At 39.4% G+C, this 20864-nt stretch overlaps 1 protein-coding gene across 1 annotated transcript in view; it reads left to right on the forward strand.

The window, feature by feature from the left end:
- Window positions 1–20864, forward strand: part of LOC107667243 (ciliary neurotrophic factor receptor subunit alpha-like) — a gene marked incomplete at its 3' end in the record, with an annotated part of 139834 nt that overhangs the window by 43208 nt on the left and 75762 nt on the right. Inside the window, exon 2 of the mRNA XM_016458865.1 lies at window positions 18483–18564. Coding sequence (XP_016314351.1) covers window positions 18483–18564 — 82 coding nt within the window. The remainder of the gene's footprint in view (window positions 1–18482; window positions 18565–20864) is intronic.

A 20864-nucleotide genomic window follows, 5' to 3' on the forward strand; every position in this document is an offset into this window, starting at 1 on the left:
AGACTTTTACTCAAGTAATATTCTAAACAGTGACTTCAACTTCAAAGTCATTTTCTGGTAAGATATCTGAACTTTTACTTGAGTATTGCTTTCAGGTACTTTATACACCACTGCTCAGGAGTGACCTGAGGCTAAGTATCTTGATCAAGGACATCATGGCAATCCACTGATTGATCCTTCTGGAGTTTGAATCTTCTATTTGTTAGTTACAAGGCCAGATATTTAGCTTCTACATATGCAGATGGCGTGTGGTCACTTTTAATTGCAAAAATGTGACTTTTTTTTTCTTATGATAATGAGTTTAGGGAGGGTTAATAAGTGTTATAGTCAGGTTGTCTTGGTAATTATGTGGTGGTAGATGCTAATACACTATTGTGCTGTTAAGTTGGCTAATTATCTAAGCAGAGCTCAAATAGCCATCAGTGCAAACGCATGAGCAGGTTTCATCTGGCTTGTGATTTGATTTGCCTCTCTGACAGAGCGTGACGACAATGCTCAAGGAAAAGTCATTTTGTTGCATGCCGCTTACTTTAATTTGACAAAGTATTTTTTACTCCTTTTCTACAGTGATATCTCAAATGATCCCAGATTAAACTGTAGAACATGGCCTCCGGTTGCCAGAAATAATACATTAGAAGACATCTGGGCTCAGTGTGTGTTGTTGTGGTTTCGATACAATTTTCCATAGCATTTAGTGAAACCAAAGAATATAACTGAACCAAAACATACATATAAATGGAGAATATTTTGTTTTAATGGATAAAGAAATGAATGCCATTACTTGGAATGTTATAATGACCTCATGTAACAAGCTTTCAGGGACACAGGGAGATAAATAGAGCATATTAGCTAATGATGTTCTACATAAAACACTGAATAATAGAAGTAATAATTTTCACAATCTTTTTTTGAAAAGCAGAAGCGGAGAGCTCAATACAGCTACACATGCCAGAGTTTTGCACATCTAATGTAACAATGATTGTATGGAATATGGGTCAATTATGTGAATTCATCATCAAAAAAAAAAGAAAAAAAGGTCAGTCCCCCAAAATGCATAAATATGCATGACTCAGAAATTCTACAGATATAGAATTATATATATATATAATTGTTTTCCCCTTTATTCTTTCTTTCTGTCTTTCTTTCTTAAAAAAAGATACAATTTTAGAGAGGAAAGCCAATATATTTCTCGACTAGATTGTCTTTGCCATATTATAAAACTTTTTTTATTCTACTTGCTAGAATAATGGGGATTCGATTTGTTGGCATTAGCATGAAATATCAGTGCACTCTCTCTCTTTTCAGACTGCTCACACAATCTTGACATTTTTAAAGCAATCTCTCTCTCTCGCTCTCTCTCTTTTTAGGCAAATCACATTGCTTTTCAAGAACACCCCATGTATTCCACACTCGAATTGGTTGAATGGCTCTCAATCGAGTAATTTATTTATTTCCCCCCTATTTTTAACTGAATTAGTTTGGTCAAACGGTTTCCTTCCGAAGGCCTTTTTCGCAGTTAATCCCCTGCAGTTATTGTTCCAGACTGCTAGTCCCGACTGAAGTTTGTGGGCTGTTCACGTCTTATATTAATACAAGTCCCCCATGTCTTTAATCCACTGCTTCCCATGCTCCTTTGTTGCATACATTTATTTAACGCCTACCATTTCACTAGGGCTGGGAAAGAGCGGTCTAGCCACAGCGGCACTTTGGTTGTTTTGTAAATCTAGAAAGCACGGCCCAGTGTGGCTGTAAACACGTTTCTCGTGCTCCCCCATCATATGCTACAGTACCTTCCGTCACAGGTCATCTTCCCTCACCTCATCTTCCCTCCCTCCCTAGCATTAACTTAGAATGACTTGCAGAATATCAGCGCTGTAAACCTGTAATTGCTTTCCTTGTCTCTGGTCCCAAGTGGTCCTTTATGCCGAAGGATCCATCTCACTCCCATTTAAAGGAGGGTTCCCTTTCATCCGTGCCTGGGATGTGCAATGATAATATGAAACCGGATTTAGCCTCAGTCTCTCTGAGTGCTATCTTGGCAGCGGTTGCCTCCCTTACTGTTTTTATTAATGATGCTCTCTATGTATCGCAGGTCTCATATCACCCATGGGCTGTCCTCTAATATGCCTGAGTGTAAACCAACGCCCATGTGAGGGTAAAGGTCATAACTCAAAGGGTTATTTAATAATGCAACAAAGGGACATGCATTTACCAAGGCACAGCTGTAAGAAACTTTACTGGGTCGCATTCGGGTTTATTTCTTTGATGGGAATGTGCAAGTTGTTTGAAAAACCTGCTTAAAAACACACATTTTGCATCATTTTGAATCTAATCCCTTAGACGTACACTTTAGCATACTTCTAGAATGAGTACTTATTATGAAAATACTGTAAAATAATATTAAGTGTAAATTAGTGTATTGTTATCAGACGCTTAATTGTGTGTTATTGCATTAAAAATAAAAATGCATTACATTAATATTAAATGCAATTAGTTAAACGAGTTTTTTTTCACTTAATTACATAGTACTATATATAATGCATATGTATATGTAATTTTATAATACTTGTATTGTATTTGAAATATGGTTAAAGCATCCTGTTAAATGCACTGACAAATATTTATGGTAAAATATATTAGGGTTAGGTTAGGGTTAGGGTTAACCCTAACCCTAACCTAATTTCTATTGCAAATTACACATTTAAAATATCATTATCAATAAAATAATATGAAAATATCAATAAAAAAATATATATTGAATATTAATATTTAACATCAAATATCACAGCACAGATAAAAATTATAATCAAGTACCTTATATGTGTGTTATTATTTTAGTCAACACATCAAAATGTGTACTTTAAAGTGTGATAAAACATTAAAACAATAAAAAAATTGAGATGCACTTTAAAATAAGTATTGTAATCTGACATTATTATAAAGTGCACTTTAAAATTATGCTTAAGTGAGTTAATAAACAGTCACGGAAGTGTCTCTCTTTAATATTTCATATTGCATATTATATTATCTGCATGTAGACTTTTAAAAAAATCTGTATAATTTTAATATTTGCAGTGCACTACATTTGCACAATCAATACAATTACAGTTCCTTTTTACAATTGTTTACTCCCTTAATGCACGTTCTTGGACTTATCATGAATTTATTGTGGCACATTATTTTAACAAAAATTCTGCATAATCTTTCATCAAAATAATTTCCTCCTCTTATTGCATCACTTTTTGGATGATGTTGTGAATCTCTCTTGCTTTTCAACCCCTTTCCTCCAACCATCTGGCTCCATTCTGGTCATCCCGCCCTACATTTGTCCCATTTCATGCCTTGATTTCCCTCAGTTAAAATGGGTTGCAAACAGCATTTCATGTTGACTTTAAACCAAAAACCATCTTATAAACAATCAGGCTATTTCGAGGCAAGTTTCATTCATGCAAAGCGTACCGTTGCAGCACATTGAACTGATTTGTACGAATTAGAAAATGACTCATCTGCCAATAGCAGAAAATCATTTAGCTTTTTTGACAGGCAGACATCTTCAGCTCACAGGGTCTTAATTTGGTGTACATAGCAAAGGCCATTATTGTGTCTGCTCCAATATAACCTTCCATTTAACAAAAGAAACTTTGCAAGTGGAAACCTTTCTCTGAAACTTGTCAGAATGATGAATGGTGCACGACATGATCTGAAAAAGATCAAGGGCTTCGTTTGTCTGAAAGGCAGGGATGCAAAAGGCAGGGGCTTGCTGTCTAATCCTTGAAAAGCCGCCATGAAATCTGGATCTCGATTGGCTTCGCCTGCCTTTATTCTAAATGCACGGAGGAAAGTTGACGGTTCCACCTTTATAATCCACCCACAGATCACACAAGCGAGAATTTCCCTTGTCATTCATCAAATATCATTTTTGAAAGCAACAACTGAGAAATACTTTTTTTTGCCAAATTAGACTGTACATTAGTTGTTATATAGGAAAATGGCTTATTTGGCTGCTTAATGAGTTGTATGCTAATCTTCCGTAGTGCATTATGGAATACCGCTGAGTAAATACAGCAGGGACAGATTAATCTCAAATTGATTAAAATATCATTTAAATTCCTCATCATTTAGGCTTACATGTGAGCCAAGTTCAATCAACTGCGTGAGAGATGTGTGGTTAAAACTTAATGTTGTTGATAGATCTACCTGTGTTGAAATTGATGTCATTCTTTGCCCAAAGTCCCTCAGGATGTCAGTGAAAGCGTAATTATGGACTGAATTACCCACAGATCCCTCTTAAAGAATCTTAATCTCCATCTGTAATGGCTTTTTGTTTTTTGTTTGGCATAATATATGCTCTGTCACTGATTTAGTTTCTAGTGTTATTAAACAGATATTAAATCTAGATATTTTAAGGAGGCGAAAGCATGCTTTTTGATAAACAGACCACTGCCACAATTGCTACGGTGAATCGATTTATTATTCATAGCATTGTTCTCAATTACCCCACAACAATTTTTCAGAATGAACCAACCTGGAGGTGACCTGACCATATATGCACTCATATGCATTAAACAGCACTGATTTTTAGCAAGTTTGTGCATCTTGTTTGCATTTTGTCAAGATAGCTCTATATATGGAGTTAACAACATAAACAAACATAGTCAACATGAATGCAAAATCAACCTCTTTTTGCTTTGTTAATACACATATTTTCGTATTATTTTTTATAATTTTAACATTATTTAATATTATTTAAATATCATTTTAATTTTAGCTTAAGCTTTAGAGTTAAGACAATAGTAATACTTACAACAATTTCATTAGGTCCCGCTATTCCAAAGGAGAGAGAGAAAAATAAATAAATAAATAAATCCAATCAATTGCCCATGGATAAAATCAAGTCCTAACCTCCTTTGCACTCTTTGAATGCTCTGTTGCAATAGGAAATTTGTCACATTACTTAAGTAAATTGCTTGCTCCATGCTGAATGCATGCATGGCACTAATGTGCATTTCATCACAATGTCCTCATGAGAGAGCACAGGGGAAAAAAAGCACAAAAACATCATATTTCCTTTGTTGAATCTTTGAACGATTATTTCCCCTCCATTTGGCATCGATCAAAGTCACACCAGGACTCAAAACGCTAACATTTCCTCCCAGACCAAACTCAATGTGCAAATGTTACAAGTCTCAACAGGCAAAGATACAGTGAAAGTCAGGGTGAGAGACCTGTGCTCACCTCTCTCTCTCTCTCTCTCTCTCTCTCTATTCTCTAAGCTCACACCTTTGGAACAATCCAGAATCCACATGACAGGAGCATTCGATCCATGTTTGAGTTCAGCGAGTACACCTTACATCCCAGGCCTTGATAAAAAACATAACTCCCAGCCTTATAAAATAGGAAGTATGGTTTCCTTACTTCCATCACCAACATTTTCACTCAATTTCAAAGATGTCATGTTTGCTGCCTCCGGAAAAAGTGAAAAAAAAAAAGTTAAGGCTATGTCAGTAATGATTACAGAAGTAATCTCTGGGTGAGAGCATTACCTTAATATATTTCCTTTCTTAGCATATCAATTCCTGTGCATTACACCATTCACCAAAAAACTTATTGAAAATAAGCCTCAGATTTGTGCACATTTTAATCAGATTTTAGCTGCTAATAATCTTTATTTTGTCATCCTCTACAAGCCTGTTTATTAACATATTGCTCTGTAAGACTGAATATGTGAAGTTGTTGCCTTAACGAGCTATTTTCACTTGATCTGACCCTTGTTATGACTTGCAGTAACTAAATGTAATGTAAAAGCAATATCTTTACTCAAATAAAATGTATTTATTTTTTAAATGCATAGCAAAATTTTAAGTTACCTGAAGAAAAAACAAAAAAAAAAGATTTAGTGTGGTTATCATAAAAGACCACAAAGAATAAACAGCCAATCAAATCAAAACCATTCAGTTTGCTATGTAGCTCTGCACTCACAGAAATTGCAATTCTCTTTATAAAGAAATGTTTATAGTTATGCAATACAGCCAAGCAGAGTCATCGGCTCTAAGCCAAGATATGAAGCAAAATGCATGCATTCCCTCTTCCTCCCTCCCCTCTTCCGCTCTCTGTAGCTTTAAACCATGTTCGGAGGGATCAATACTCTCTCCGATAGAGCAGCTAATGCACTGTGAGCTGATTTTGCTCACAATGACAGCAGCGGCTCTGCTTGTGTGTGGTGTTTATTACTGACCAAACAGGAAGAACGAGGGGAAAAGGGTTATTCAGATATTCTTGGCTTTCTGTCAGTAATGACTGAAATGTTAGACAATCAGGGTAAACAAATATAACAGAGCTGTTCGGTTATTATAATATTTACATACCTTGTAATCAATGTCATTTCTGCATGGTTGGTAATTGCATCAAAAAAGACATTTAAAAAGCATTATTCAGAACTGAGTTATTGTGTGCATTGAACATGCGTCCGTCTTTCACAGCGAATGATATAACCAACACCTAATCTATGCCTTTTGGATTTCTCTTAAAGAAAGAACTAATCCTCACCTCAAGCCATCAAAATGCTAATATTCTTTCTGTTTGAAATGCTAGGAGCTTTCGCTCCCTCTAATTTTCCTATTCTGAAAAAGACCTTTCTGAGTAACATTAGAGAGTGAGAGAGATCAATAACTCACTGAAGCTCATTATTTATTAGCCTACAGACTGAAGGCGGCTGAGGAGAGGTGGTGTAAGGATTAGCTAGCATGGCTATCCCTGCCAAACGTTGACAATAGATGCACAAAAGCGGCCCCAGAAATAAACTCCATTATCCCTCCCTATTAGCATGCTATTAGCAATTATAGATTTTGCTGAGTTGCATCCCTCTGGGTTGAATGCAAACATGCGAGGCGCCTTGTCTAAGTTCAGTCATATACGTGGCAGAACGTGATCACAGAAGTGGCCTGAAACTCCCCAAAGTCAACAGAGCTTTGTGGCGAAAATATCAATATTAATGATCTCTCACATATTTACTGATGCATGTCGTCATTTCGGATTTTGGTCGTGGTGTTCCATTCCATGATATGGTCGTTAATGAATGGGAGACTACACCACCGGCTTGACTTTAAGAGCAGTGACAATAAGAGTCAGCAGATCAATAACCTAATTCTAAGTTTTTTAGACAGGCCTTCTCCAATATGTGTGAAATGTAATTGTCAATTGCACTCTGGTGAGCCTGGAGCTCAGGCTGGAGTGGGCATACTAAGTCAAACACCTGTCACGTATTGTAGAATATGCCTGCACTATGGCCTCCTGTCTTCCGGAAGCAAGACTGCTCAATAAATTTCTAGCATGCTTCAGACACATTGTTCGTTACAGCAACAGTTTAATTGACGGCAGACTCGGTAGTTCACTCTACTGTACCGTCCAACACAGCAACGAGGTTGCTGATGAATATCTTTGTGATGTCGAGTCAGGAGTTGCCCATCAAGGTGAAAAGACCCACAGCAGTTGCACTCAGTGATGCAAGAGAGTTGTCTGTCTCTGTCAGCAAAAATCGATGGACTCTGTCAGAGCGAAAAGTGCACACACACCGATTTCCAGGTTGGTGGTGTAATTGCATTGAATTAGGAGGATGTTGTATGTGATTTCGGGTCTGTGCGAAAATGAAATCTAAAATTAAACTCCAAATGGCATCTATGGAAGAAGACATTGTTCTATTACTGTCCGCAAAGACCATACACAGTGGCTTGAATTTTTTTTTTTTATTATTTCACATCAGCAAACTTTGCCTCTTTTCCAAATGGTGACCGCGGCTCATGCAGTCCTCATTTGACTCCACACTGGAATGACGTAATGTTGCATGGACTGTTGGGTATCACCATGAAGTCCACATCAGTGCAATCTTCACAAAAGAGCACATTGTGGGTGCATCAACCAAGACACCGGTAGGCACCTGTTTGAACCACAAATTGCCAATTTGGACACCCGGTGGTCTTTATAACCCCATGGACACACACAAACAGCCTTTGTTAGTGTGTGTCCATGAGGTCATGAAGACCACTGGGTTTCCCAATTGGCATATTTTGGCCATGAGACTGTAAGTTCACATCAAGCACATCATTTTGGTCATGGCGTTTATCTGAGGTATAATTTGTCCAACTATGTTAATGGTTTTACTGAACTTCATCGAGTTTTAGTCAAAACTAGTCTCACGCAGCCAGACTTTTAGACTCACGGCAGGAGGGCTGGGAACCTTGGCTGCTTTGAATGGCCAAGGCCCGCCCAAGAGGCCATATGACTGACAGGTAAAGCAACCAATCACGTTTCGTTTGTGCCGCATCGAAATGTCCCCACAAAAACTGACCGGTGTGTAAAGCCCACTTTACAGAGTCTATGTTGTGAACTTTACATATTTCACATACTTTTGAAAATCCAGCATTTAGTTGATCCTGATAAGTGCTCATCGTCACAGTTGTAAACATGACAGCTTTTTTTTTTCCATGAGGGGGTTTGACGTCATGGCATCTTTGTTTCCAGTTGGAATGTTAAAGAGCGTCTCCCGGAATCTTGTTTATTTCAACCAATCAGATGACGACTTCAAAGCCCCTGAAGTGTTTCCAATTGTGTATGCCGTATGCATCAGACATTCAGCCAGTGGTGAAGTCGATACCACAAGACTTTTCATCTCAAAACAAATTGTCCTTCTTATATTGGATCCGCTTACCCTTTCTTTATCTCACGAAGCTCAAACTTTTTCGGAGTGCGGGAAAGTGACCAAACACCTCAGTGGAATATTCTCCCACATGTGTAATTTAGGTATCTGGCAAGGAAAGACGATGTGAGTGTGGACTGGCTTTAATTGATTGTATGGCTAATGAGCACTGAGAGGAGAAGGGAGCTGGGAATAGAATCCTAATGACTATGTCAGAGTGGTGATGAGAGGAGCACCTCACCAGGGCCCTTCCTTACAGCTCACACAAGGCCCCTGGGCAAATTTCCAATGGTTTCAACTAGCTGTAGTACACCAGCCTCTGGGGTGTGAACATGAAGGTGTGAAAGGAGAGAGTTCACCAAACAGATTCTGGTACAGCATAGTACAGATGACACCAGAGTGTCCACACAGTCATTTAATATTCCTAAATGTATTTAGCGACTGTAATTTGCCCATGAGCACAGTGGTAGACAGAGTGGCACGAAAGGTAATGTTTCTGATCAAACTCTGTTATATTTTTGTGCAAATTCATCTGTGCCTTGAGGGAAATTGCAAAAATAGGTAGAGGCCATGTTGCGTGACACCCTCATCCTTAAAAACCTCTAAGAAACCTATGCAAGGTCAAAGAAAATACAACCCAGACTGCACTAAATATGGGTTCGCTTGCAATAAACATGACTTGTGCTAACCATAATGTTGGGTCACCACTTGATGTCCAGTGTAAAATCTTAGTCCTGATGTAAAACCATTTTAGAGCAACTGATTTAGCAGATAATGTCTACATGTATTAAAGGGATAGTTCACCCAAAAATGAAAATTTCCCAATGATCAAGTCAAGTCAAGTCAAGTCTGCTTTATTGTCAATTCTTCCACATGTACAGCACATACACACAGAGAATTGAAATTGCGTTACTCTCAGACCCTTGGTGCATACAGATAACACTAACAGTAGAACATAAATACAGATATACAGATTAAATATAAAATACAACTATACAAATAAGGTAAAATGTAAAAAAAATATATATAAAAAAAAATATATATATAAAGCAGCACACGGCAGATAGAGTGCAAACCAGTGAAGTAAACAACAGTGCAGATATAATGATTTGTAGTGCAAAAAGAGCTTATTTAGACTGATTAAAGTGACTGTGTGTGTGTATTTGGGAGGGGGGAGTGGGAGAGTCCGTCAGAGTTCAGTGGTGCGTGGGGCAAAAGAGGGGAGGGGGGGCAAGGTCGGGAGGGAGTTCAGCTTCCTGACAGCCTGATGGATGAAGCTGTCCTTCAGTCTGCTGGTCCTGGCCTGGAGACTCCGCAGTCTCCTCCCTGATGGCAGCAGACTGAAGAAGCTGTGTGTCGGGTGGGTGGGGAGAGAGAAGCCGCAGCGTGTGAACGCGCCGCCATCTTGAGGCATCATTTACTCACCCTCAAATCATCCTAGGTGTATATGACTTTCTTCTTTCAGACGAATACAAAAATTTGTCCTGGCTCTTCCAAGCTTTATAATGACAGTGAATAGTGGTCAAGATTTTGAAGCACAAAAAAGTGTGTCCATCCATTATAAAAAAAAGTGCTCCACAAAAAGCGCTGAAGATTTTGACTTCTATTCACTGCCATTATAAAGCTTGGAAGAGCCAGGACATTTTTTTATGTAACTCCAATTGTATTCGTCTGAAAGAAGAAAGTGAAATACACCTAGTATTGCTTGAGGGTGAGTAAAAAATGGGGTAATTTTCATTTTTGGGTTAACTATAACTTTAAGGGGACAGTTCCTTTTATGTAAACTAGGGTTAAGTTTGTTGATTATGTACACAATGATAATAGAACCATGCAGAGCTTGATCTGTCAGCATTTAAGTTCCCACCTCAGATCGTCCTGTATAATTGTTTATATCTTTCTTTGTAAATTGCACCTACATTAACATTTCAGTCATTGGCAGTTTCTGGCCTCTTTGGTCCTCTGAAAAAAAAAAGAGGACTACACTGCCTGAGAACTGAGTAAGTGGTGAGGTTTCACGGTTGACATCTGCCAGGGCCACGGAAATGATCAGAGTAGGACAGAACCACTGTGGTATTTCGGTTTGAAGGACTCTTGGAGGCAAATAATTATTTTGCGAGTGGGCAGAAAACACCCTGGCTTCAGGGCTGACCACCTGTCAGTTTCTTGATGCTCTCGTCTCCTTCTCTTATTTCTATATTTCTTTCTCCTGGCCTTTCTCGTCTTCTCTTTAAAGCTCTTTTAAGAGATCCTCACATTGTGACTTTTCCACGTTTCTTGCTCAGTGTCTCATATCAGAATAGCATCATAAACAGTTGGCTTCAGTTTCAGTAGTCTGTCTGAGGAACAGATGTTGCTTTTGCACAGAGGTGGCAGAGGCAGACCCATGTACCACCACAGGGCATTCCGCCTGCCAATTGCCAGCTGGAACCTTTGAACCCGAACTATCTGAATGGCTGTCTCTGTCAAACATCTGTTTCCCTCTCAAGCACTGTTATTTTTATTTATAGACTTTGTTACATTGACAAATTAACCTTTTTCACCTGTGGCCATTTGTGATGTGGTTAAGCATAAACACCATCCATTCAGAACAATGAGGTGCCAAGGACGGGTGGAGCAATAGAAGGCATTCTACTTTTTCATTGGACAGCCAGTTGGCTGGTAATGAGCTGTGATCCATGGATCTTCCCAAAGCCTTTGGAGATTGAAAGTGCTGCCTTCGTGTGTGATTCTGAGGGGAGAAAGGGAGAAACAAAGTGTCCTAGACCATTAGCCTGGGCTCTGCATGACAGATGTCCTCTTTAGGCCAGTAAACCGATAGAAAAAGGATAATTACATCACAAGTCACAGATCACTGATTCACTGTCAAGAGACCCCGTACCGCTCCTTCTTAGCAAAGACTGATGCATTTTGGGCCCACAGACATTAGCAAGAGTAATGCCTGAAGGGCTTATTCATTCCCAAAAATGAGATGGGAGTTTATGACTTCACTTGATGATATCAAAATTCTTTTTATAGCCAGTCCACTTGGCGGCCACCAAGGTACATTTTAGTCGTTCAGGTACAGCTGCTTCAAAGTAAAGACTGAGATTTCCAAAGTTCTATGTCTAAATGCCTAATGTCAAAATCTCCAATAAAACCGGTCTTTTTGCTTCCCGGAATGCTTAATTCACCCCTTAAAATATCTTTGAAGTACTGAGTGCTAGTACCTTAAAGGGGTCATATGATGCAATTTCAATTTTTTCTTTCTCTTTGGAGTGTTACAAGCTCTTGGTGCATAAAGAAGATCTGTAAATTTGCAAAGACTAAAGTCTCAAATCCAAAGAGATATTCTTTATAAAAGTTAAGAGTCAACCACACCTACCTAAAACGGCTCGTTCTAACACGCCCCCACATGTCTACGTCACGATGTGGGAAGATTTGCATAACGCCGCCCAAATGTTCACGCAAAGAAAGAAGGCATAACTTTTATTCTCGCTGTATTATTGTTGTTGCCGCCTCCGCCATGTCGTGAAGGCGCTGTGTTTCATTGTGAAAGCGAAACTACTTTGGTTGGCCTTCCAAAAGAGGACAATATCCGCTTCGTCATGCCTGGAGCTGATCTGTGCTGGTCGCTGAAGAAATACATCAACTTCGCACTGTCGATCGGCGGATCGGCTTTCACCGTGGATGAAGCGGAGTCCAGCCCGGGGTCGTCACATGTGGTTGCCGCAAGCCCGCCGGACGCTCCTTCATCGAATCCGCCACTTGAATTTGCCACTGATGATTCAAACGCGAGCTTTGAGCAGTGTAGAGTAGCACTTGTTGTTTGTCATTTCTCCGATCACAAATGCAGACATGGTTTTATGTTACGCTCCGGCTGGGACACGGCATCACAATATGGTAGGGGCGTAACATTTCTGTCAAACGCTTGAGGTATTCGGCCAATCACAACGCACTGGATAGCTGGCCAATCAGAGCACACCTTGCTTTTCACACCGTTGAGTTTTGTAAAAATTGACGCGTTTCAGAAAGGCGGGGCATAGAGGAGAAACAATAATGTAGAGTATGTGGAAAATAATGTGTTTTTTGAACCTTAAACCACATAAACACATTTCATTACACCAAATACACAAAATAATGTCCTTTTTAGCAGCATCATATGACCCCTTTAACACTTGCTCTTTTGTTTATCCATTGGTTAAATGATGTAAACAACGCTATCCTTTTTCCAGTACTTCACAAACGCATACAGTAAAGTCAGTACACACACACATAGACCTCTTACAGAGGGTAAAAGCATCCTGTGTGCATTCCGCTATAGGGTGACTGCTTATTTAGTCTCCCCTTAATGTCCCAGTTGGCTCAATGTGGTTAGCACACAGGGTGGCCAGGGTAAGGACCAGGCCCAAAGCAGGAAGGGTCTATTCATGGGTGCTGCATTTTAAGATCCTTGTGGAAAAAAGGTAAATAGAGTTTTTTTAGATCCTACACAGAGCTCTGTTTATAGCTAGATGAGTCTCTCTTCAATAACTCATTTAGAATATGAACTACATATTTACTGCAAAGTGGGATTGTGGGTAAATAACAGCAGCACACTGTTTGCAGTGGGAATTTCTACTTGCATTTGCACAAGGGCTGATACATGTCATGCAGATGAGTAATGGCAGAGAAAAACAGTGTAAAATCACTCCTAACAATCTGTATTACAGCCTATAAACCAATTCTGTTGATGACCTGTGTATTCACATTGGACAATATAGTCATAAAGTGCTTCTTTACTGGCATTGACAGATGGATATTCATTGCATAGGTCCATCTGCACTATTTTATCATAAAATTGTTAAAGGTGCCATATGCATGATAAACTCTTTATGCCGCATGCTTTAAAATACAGCTGTGCTAACTTGGCATGGGGAACACAATGGGTGCATAATTAGATTGCAAAAAGAGAATGGCCCAGCATAATTGAATACTGCATTGCACACATGCTGTATCAGTGATAAAGAAGAGTGTCCAAGATAAGGAAAAAGAAAAATATATTAAAAAATCTAGTTGAAATCATATATACTGTTTGTGTTCATGTTGATTTTTATTTTTTTTTTACCAACATAATATGGGTCACACTTTATTTAAGGACCATTTCTCACTATTAACCATTAACTACAACTAATTTGCTGCTTATTAACAGTTAGTAAGGTAGTTGTTAAGTTTAGGTATTGAGTAGGATTGGGGATGTAGAATATGGTCATGCAGAATATGCTATTAATATGCATGCTAATAAGCAACTAATTAATAGTGAGAATCGGTCCCTATACTAAAGTGTTACCATAATATGCGATCTTTTTATACCAAATTTAGATTTAGAAAATTATTAATTTATACAAATTACCGTCCATTTGGGGAGTCACACCACAATATATATATATATATATATATATATATATATATATATATTACAAACTATCAAATTAATTAATCCTGTCAATTTATCTGACATTTTAACCTGTTACAGTCGTAAGTTTCCTCTATGATATCGTTTGATATTGAACTGATTGATTTAAAAAGGTGCAGCATAGAAGAATAAATCTTTAATTCTAGTACATTTAATGAGCTGTCTTCTACCTTCATCTAAACACACTCCCCCATACACATTTTCAGTGAATACAAGTATCAACCAACTAAACAAGATGTGTTGAAGCGTAGTGCTAAAGCACTGATCCAGTATTGATCATTGGCCTGTTTTTAAAATAACACCAGCACAGCAGCCTGCAGATCACAGCCCCCAGGCTTTGACAGGATTGACATTGCATTTTGCATGCGATTAGGGGTGATGTGAGGGGTTGAAATGTCAGGGCTATTGGCTGTATGTGTGCATGGCCGGGTGCCATGTGCGCTGTTGCATGGGTGCTAATCTGAGAGATCTCTGATACGACTGAATTGATGGAGGGAATTAGTGTCAGGAGGGGTCTTGGATGTAAGACTTTAATTACAGGATGTGACCTCAGAGTTTGTGTGTGTGTCAGTAAGAAGACTGGAGCCTTTGTGGAAAATTGATTGAGATTTTATGTTTGGATGTTCAGTCACATTTAGGGCTGAATATTGAATATTCATGATATATTTGGAATGATTTTGCCGGAAATGCAAAATTAGGAATCATCATGAATATCCCAATGATTTGAATGCAAGCTTTTTATTTGGCCATTAACATTCTTCAAGCTGTGTCATTAGACTAGTTTCGCAATCCTTTCTCGCGTCGTGACTATGATTAAGACAGAGATACTTTAACGCAGCATCTGATTTGAACTTTATTAGTAAAAAGGGCATTAAGGTTGGCAAGTTCATATAAAATTCATAAATCTTTATTTATTTATTTTTAATTAATGCAAATGTAAAAAGGCTTTTATTTTGTCTCCCATGTATCAGCAGTGATATTGGGATTCAAAAACTGATTTGCCAGTGTAATGTGTGTTAGTGCAGGTATATGAATTTAACTGCATGCATGTAATGGTTAGCTATTTAAGCTAAATGATTTATGTCTCACCTTTGCAACTCCAGGGAGACAGCATTCACTCTTAGAAAGCATTTATCTGCTACTGAAGATTTTCAGAGTTCACTGCCACTGGTAGTGCTATTTATATTCAACATGTAGACCAATCTCCATATCCTTTAGGCCACATTGATTCATACTGGAGAATGCCTTGGCAAGTTGAGAGATTTTTCTGAAGGGATAGTAAAAAAAAAAAACAGCCTTTGCGATTTCCGTCCATCTGTCAGTCAAAGGTGTGGCGGGATTTTCCTGGCTGGTACTGTTTTGTGATACTTCATACCTTCTTTGCGAGTATTCAGTTCAGGCTTTCCAATTTAAATGCAAATTTTATAGGACATCACAAGGAACCTGAGACGGGTGCAAAAAATAATTCAGCACCAACGATGAATTATATATTTTAATTAACCAGTGAGGGAAATGCGTCTATTCAGCAGCAATGGCCATAAATAAGAAATGAATAAATAAATAAGACAGAAGATAAAGACGAGCAAAATGGGTCTCATTGAGCAGCATTATTATAAAATCTGCAGTGCCATGGGATGTCATTAAGAAAAGGACCCTGAGCTGTCAGACATCAAATGTATTGTTCTCTAGTTTGATGGGCTAAAAGCTACTTATGGCTGCCAGAAAGAGGAGGATTTTTGAAGAACTGACAGAGAGATACAATTTTAATTTCACTCCTGTCAGTCCATTTTTTTTTCCTCGAGTGCTGGAATATATATGAAGTGTCAGTCAACAGACTAAAGTATTTCTCTGCTTTACTCAAGAATCTCAACGGAATAGAGGGAAGCTTTGGTTTTATAAGCGGTGATAATTGAAAAATGTAAAAGTGCACTTCAAAATACTGAAAGTAATTTTGGACATACTTTAAATTTGGATGAATTAATTTAATGTGAAAGATTTATCAACTGTACCCTCTATTATGCTGTGCAACAATATTTGTGTAATATCCAGACATATGCTTGATTTCTGAGGGTTTATTGTCATCTCTATGTAAATGATGACCTGATGCAATGTTTATGATGGATTTTTGATGAATGACACACAGAGACAAACAAATGCAAAGACGTTATTCAGCGAGAATGTACAATATTGACTTTAGTCTGCGACATTGATCAAACAAAGAAAATAGTTTGCTCTCTCGTCTTCACACTTGTGTGTATGTGAACCTTGTGTTTAGTGAGTGACGGTTGCTGGGAAAATACAGCGTGTTGATAAAAGACAACCTAAGTATGCAGACCCATGAATCAGAATATAATAAGTAGCTGACAAAAGCTAAATATCCACAATATTAAACACCCACATCAATAAAATTATTGTGCAAATATTATATGCACATCACTTCCACTTAAGTCTGCGACGCCAGCCAAGACAAGGACGTTCTTGCCAGCAAAAACAATCAAGAACTTTTGCTGCAAGTGCGAGCTAGGTTCTCCACAATTAGTGAGACGGTGTTGTGCTTGCAATGTTAAATATATAAATAAAGTGTGTGTACATTTCCTTTCGCAAGTTAACCATCCTGATAATGGGGCGTGTTATAATTTCCTGTTTAACTTTAATGAATAACTACTGTTGGGATCATGGGAGACAATTAAACAAGTGAGTATACAAAAAACGAATGCTTGTATTCCATCCGTGGCTTTAAGTGTGCATTCATCCAGAAGAAAGTTTGTTATTCTCCAGTTATGAATATTCCCTGTCTCGCTCTGATGAATGCTTCTCTTTGTGTTTGTTTTAACTGTGGGCTCTTTTTAATGTTTTACATTCTGGTGTGCTTAGGGAGACAAATTGATTTCCTGACCCTACAATGTGTTGTCTTTGGTCTGGATTTCAAATGTTTCACTCTGAAGTCTTCCCATAGGAAAGAAAATCACCAAAGGGATCCTTTTAATATCTCAATTATTCTCCTCAACGTAAATGAGATTAAATGGCAGTCTTCTGCTACTCAGATATTCCCAGATTCAGATTTCCCAGTAATCTCACAAATGTCACCACTATGGTTTTAGAAGTGATCTTAGCAATGTTTCAAACTGTGGTAAGATTAGCTAAGATATGAAAGTTTTTAATCAGAGATCTTATTATGAACTCAATTCGCCAGTTTTTCCAAAACCAAACTTCAGCTTCACATTCTGCACCTAACAGCAGGCAAGGGATTTTTTGAAACTCAATTGAAAATGGTAATTATTTTTGCAATTCCGTTCGGTGCCACTTGTGGTGCAGAAATTACACACGGCACATTACAAACGAAACTGGAACTCTATTAAAGTTGCTGTAAGTGATTTCACAAACTTCCAATGTTTTGCTTACTCCAACCACATGCCCTCTCTCCAAAGCTTTGCCCTCCAAAGGCAAAGTCAGCTCGATGTCTCTCAAAAACCCATGAAAACTCAAAATGATTGACAGGCCTGGAATATTTCTGATTATAAGTGTAGGCTGTTTTGCTGTTCACAGGGCTGTCACAGGAACCGTTGAATTGATTGATCAAGACACATATTTCAATTATATATTCAAGGTAGTGGGAATATCTTGGCTGTTTGTTTGAGTGGCCAACAACGTTGACTCAACCAGTGAGTTTGGAACGAAACTACCTTTCAGGTCTTGAAATGTGTGTGTCACATAAGAAAGACATACAAACGCATAGGGCCTACAATTGGAGGTACTTCGGGAACCGGGTTAGGAAACATTGTCCCAAGTTATGACATAGCAATCGTTGATCAAAGAAAATTTCACCAGAGTTTGCTAGTGGAGAGAGTGAAAAAGAGAGATAGAAGGCCAGCTGGAGAGAGACTGTGAAGGACTTTATGATGGTCACTCCTGGATCCAAACATTCTGGCATTGTCTTTCCTTCTTCCTATTTCTCATCTAGGTCTGTCTATCCCGCAGCCAGTTGGGCAGAGAGAATATCAGTCCCTGAGGGCATTGGTTCCACTGATGAGATGCTATAAAGTAGGGAAGAGAGAGAGAGACGGATAGAGAGAAGTGGGGGCGGGGAATCAGGAGGCAGAGACACTGAAAAAAAGAAAACAAGCAAGTGAGAGAGAGAGAGAGAGAGAGAGAGAGAGAGATGGGGGCGGGGAATCAGGAGGCAGAGACACTGAAAAAAAGAAAACAAGCAAGTGAGAGAGAGAGAGAGAGAGAGAGAGAGAGAGAGAGGGAGGGAGGGAAGGAGGAAACTGTCCTCGTGTTGTCTTGGCATCGGTGCCACCCAGTTTCTCTCGGGCAGGCCAGAAGCCTTACGATCTACCTCTGTGTGTGTCTCCTCAGATGGCCAACATTGTGACGTCCTTCTGCTGTGTGGTGCTTGCAGCCGTGGTGGTGGTTTATGCCCAAAGGCGCAGCCAGCAAGGTAAGTCTATATTTTGGATACTTCCTCCATCTGTTGCAGGTCTCCGTTGTATGTGTTTGTACAGGAGCAAGTCAATTTCCTAATGAGATCAGTTAGACCTTTTGTAGATTAGGAATCAGTTTGTTCTTTTCTTGGTTATGTGTCCTGTCTTCTTTCTTTTTACTTGTCATTTTCTTTTGCGTCCCTCCTTCAATCTGTCTGTCGGAGTGGAACAGAGAAGTCACATTGTGAGCGGAGGGTCAGTATCACCTGACTGTGGGAAGGGGGGTGTGTGTGTGTGTGTGTGTGTGTGTGTGAATGCTGTTTAACGCATGGCCTGGCTGCCCGGAGACACAGAGACTAGCCTGTCACTGGGTCAAAAACTAGAGCTCCAGAACCAAGCAATCCTCGGAGTGCGTATGAATGTGTCTAAGTTTGGACCAGACATCTTATCTTGCTGGCTGTGATGGGTTCTCTCATGCTTGGGTGAATAAGCAGCTATGTTGTTTCTGCATTCCAATTCAGTGTCATTTTGTGAGAGAGCGTGGTGGAAGTGCTATCGAGACATTCTTGTTTCGTTGGAAGCTACTGTCATTTTCTGAGTTATTATTCAAGCTGGGTACAACAGCATATTACGCCGTTTCCTAACCAGGTGCAACTCAAGTTTCCATCAACAAGTAATTTGTCTGTCCATGGTGAAGGCAAAGCGCTACACAATCACAGCCAATCAGAACATATTTTATGGTGCTTGCACACTGGAGAAAGTGTTTGATGGAAAGGAATGCATACAATACATTTTAAGGGTTTGGAAAGAGTGAGACAGTTACAAATGAAGAAGGAACTGCTAATTGGATGAACTGACTGCAACAGCATTGCAGTAAAAGTGTTTGGTCGCATGACAAAAGATCATACTTTAGTAGATTTTAGTGTTTAGTCCTGCTCCTGGATGGCCACCTTCCAGCAGAGTTTATCTCTAGCCCCAGTTAAATTCACCTGAACCAGCTAATCAAGATTTTATGGATAACTTCCTGGCAAGTGTGTTGGAGCTAAACCCTTTATGGATATTTACCCTTTAGGAGCAAGATTTGGCACCCCTGCTCTATGTCCTTATGATGCCCTATCTCATTTGAATCAATGGATTCAAAGCATCATCTGATGCAATGTGAAAAACTTGACTCTAGCTTTGGGTAAAATGAAAAAAAAAAAAAGTTGGAAGAGTTGCAATAAATGCGAAACAACCTGAACCTTCAACTAGAACTTGGGATGGGATGAGAATGGGATGAGGTGTAGTGGTTAAAGACCTGGTCTTGTAATGGAAAACTTGTACCACCATTGGTACAAGCTTTGTGAAAAGCTTGTTTTCACATTGGGAAAGTCGTGGCCTAATGGTTAGAGAGTCGGACTCGTAACCCAAAGGTTGCGGGTTTGAGTCTCGTACCGGCAGGGATTGTAGGTGGGGGGAGTGAATGTACAGCGCTCTCTCCCACCTTCAATACCACGACTGAGGTGCCCTTGAGCAAGGCACCGAACCCTCAACTGCTCCCCGGGCGCTGCAGCAAAAATGGCTGCCCACGGTGTGTGTTCACGGTGTGTGTGTTCACTGCTGTGTGTGTGCACTTTGGATGGGTTAAATGCAGAGCACTAATTCCAAGTATGGGTCACCATACTTGGCCACATGTCACGTCACTTCACTTCATTGCGACTGATCTAGACTAACCCAGTCCTGCTCTTGGACAGCCAACATCCTGCAGAGTTTAGCTCCAACCCTAATTAAACCCACCTGAACCAGCTAATCAACGTCCTCCAGGCAGGTGTGAAGCTAAACTCTTGGAGCAGGTTGAAGCTAAACTCTGCAGGATGTTGGCCCTCCGAGCGCAGGACTGGGCAGGCAGAACCTCAGTGTTTTTCCAGGGGGACTAATTTGTACTATATATTGTACTTTAAGTCACTTTCAAAAGAACTGTCAGCTAAATGACTACTTACTAAAGAAGAATTGCCGACCTTACGCCAGCCAAAACTGCAGATGTAGCTTCAGATGGGAGCACTGTTTGAGAGTGATAAAGCATCTTCTTGGATGTCTCATGCTGTTGTCATCCCCCCACACCCCTGCGGCAGCCCACGTTTTGTTGAAGCGAGGCTCTCACTAAAGCTGATTACATCGCTATAATGCCTAGTCATTGGCATGTGTTTCTCTGGCAGGGCAGTTTGATACGGTGATGTCATGGTGGGGTGACATCGCCACGTCATCCATCAGCAGTGCTGCTTATCTGCTTCTACATGTGTTCTGATTGGTCAGCTGATCGTGTTTAATCTAGACAGCA

This window comes from Sinocyclocheilus anshuiensis, unplaced genomic scaffold, assembly GCF_001515605.1.
Source record: "Sinocyclocheilus anshuiensis isolate Anshui unplaced genomic scaffold, SAMN03320099.WGS_v1.1 scaffold952, whole genome shotgun sequence".
NCBI lineage: Eukaryota > Metazoa > Chordata > Actinopteri > Cypriniformes > Cyprinidae > Sinocyclocheilus > Sinocyclocheilus anshuiensis.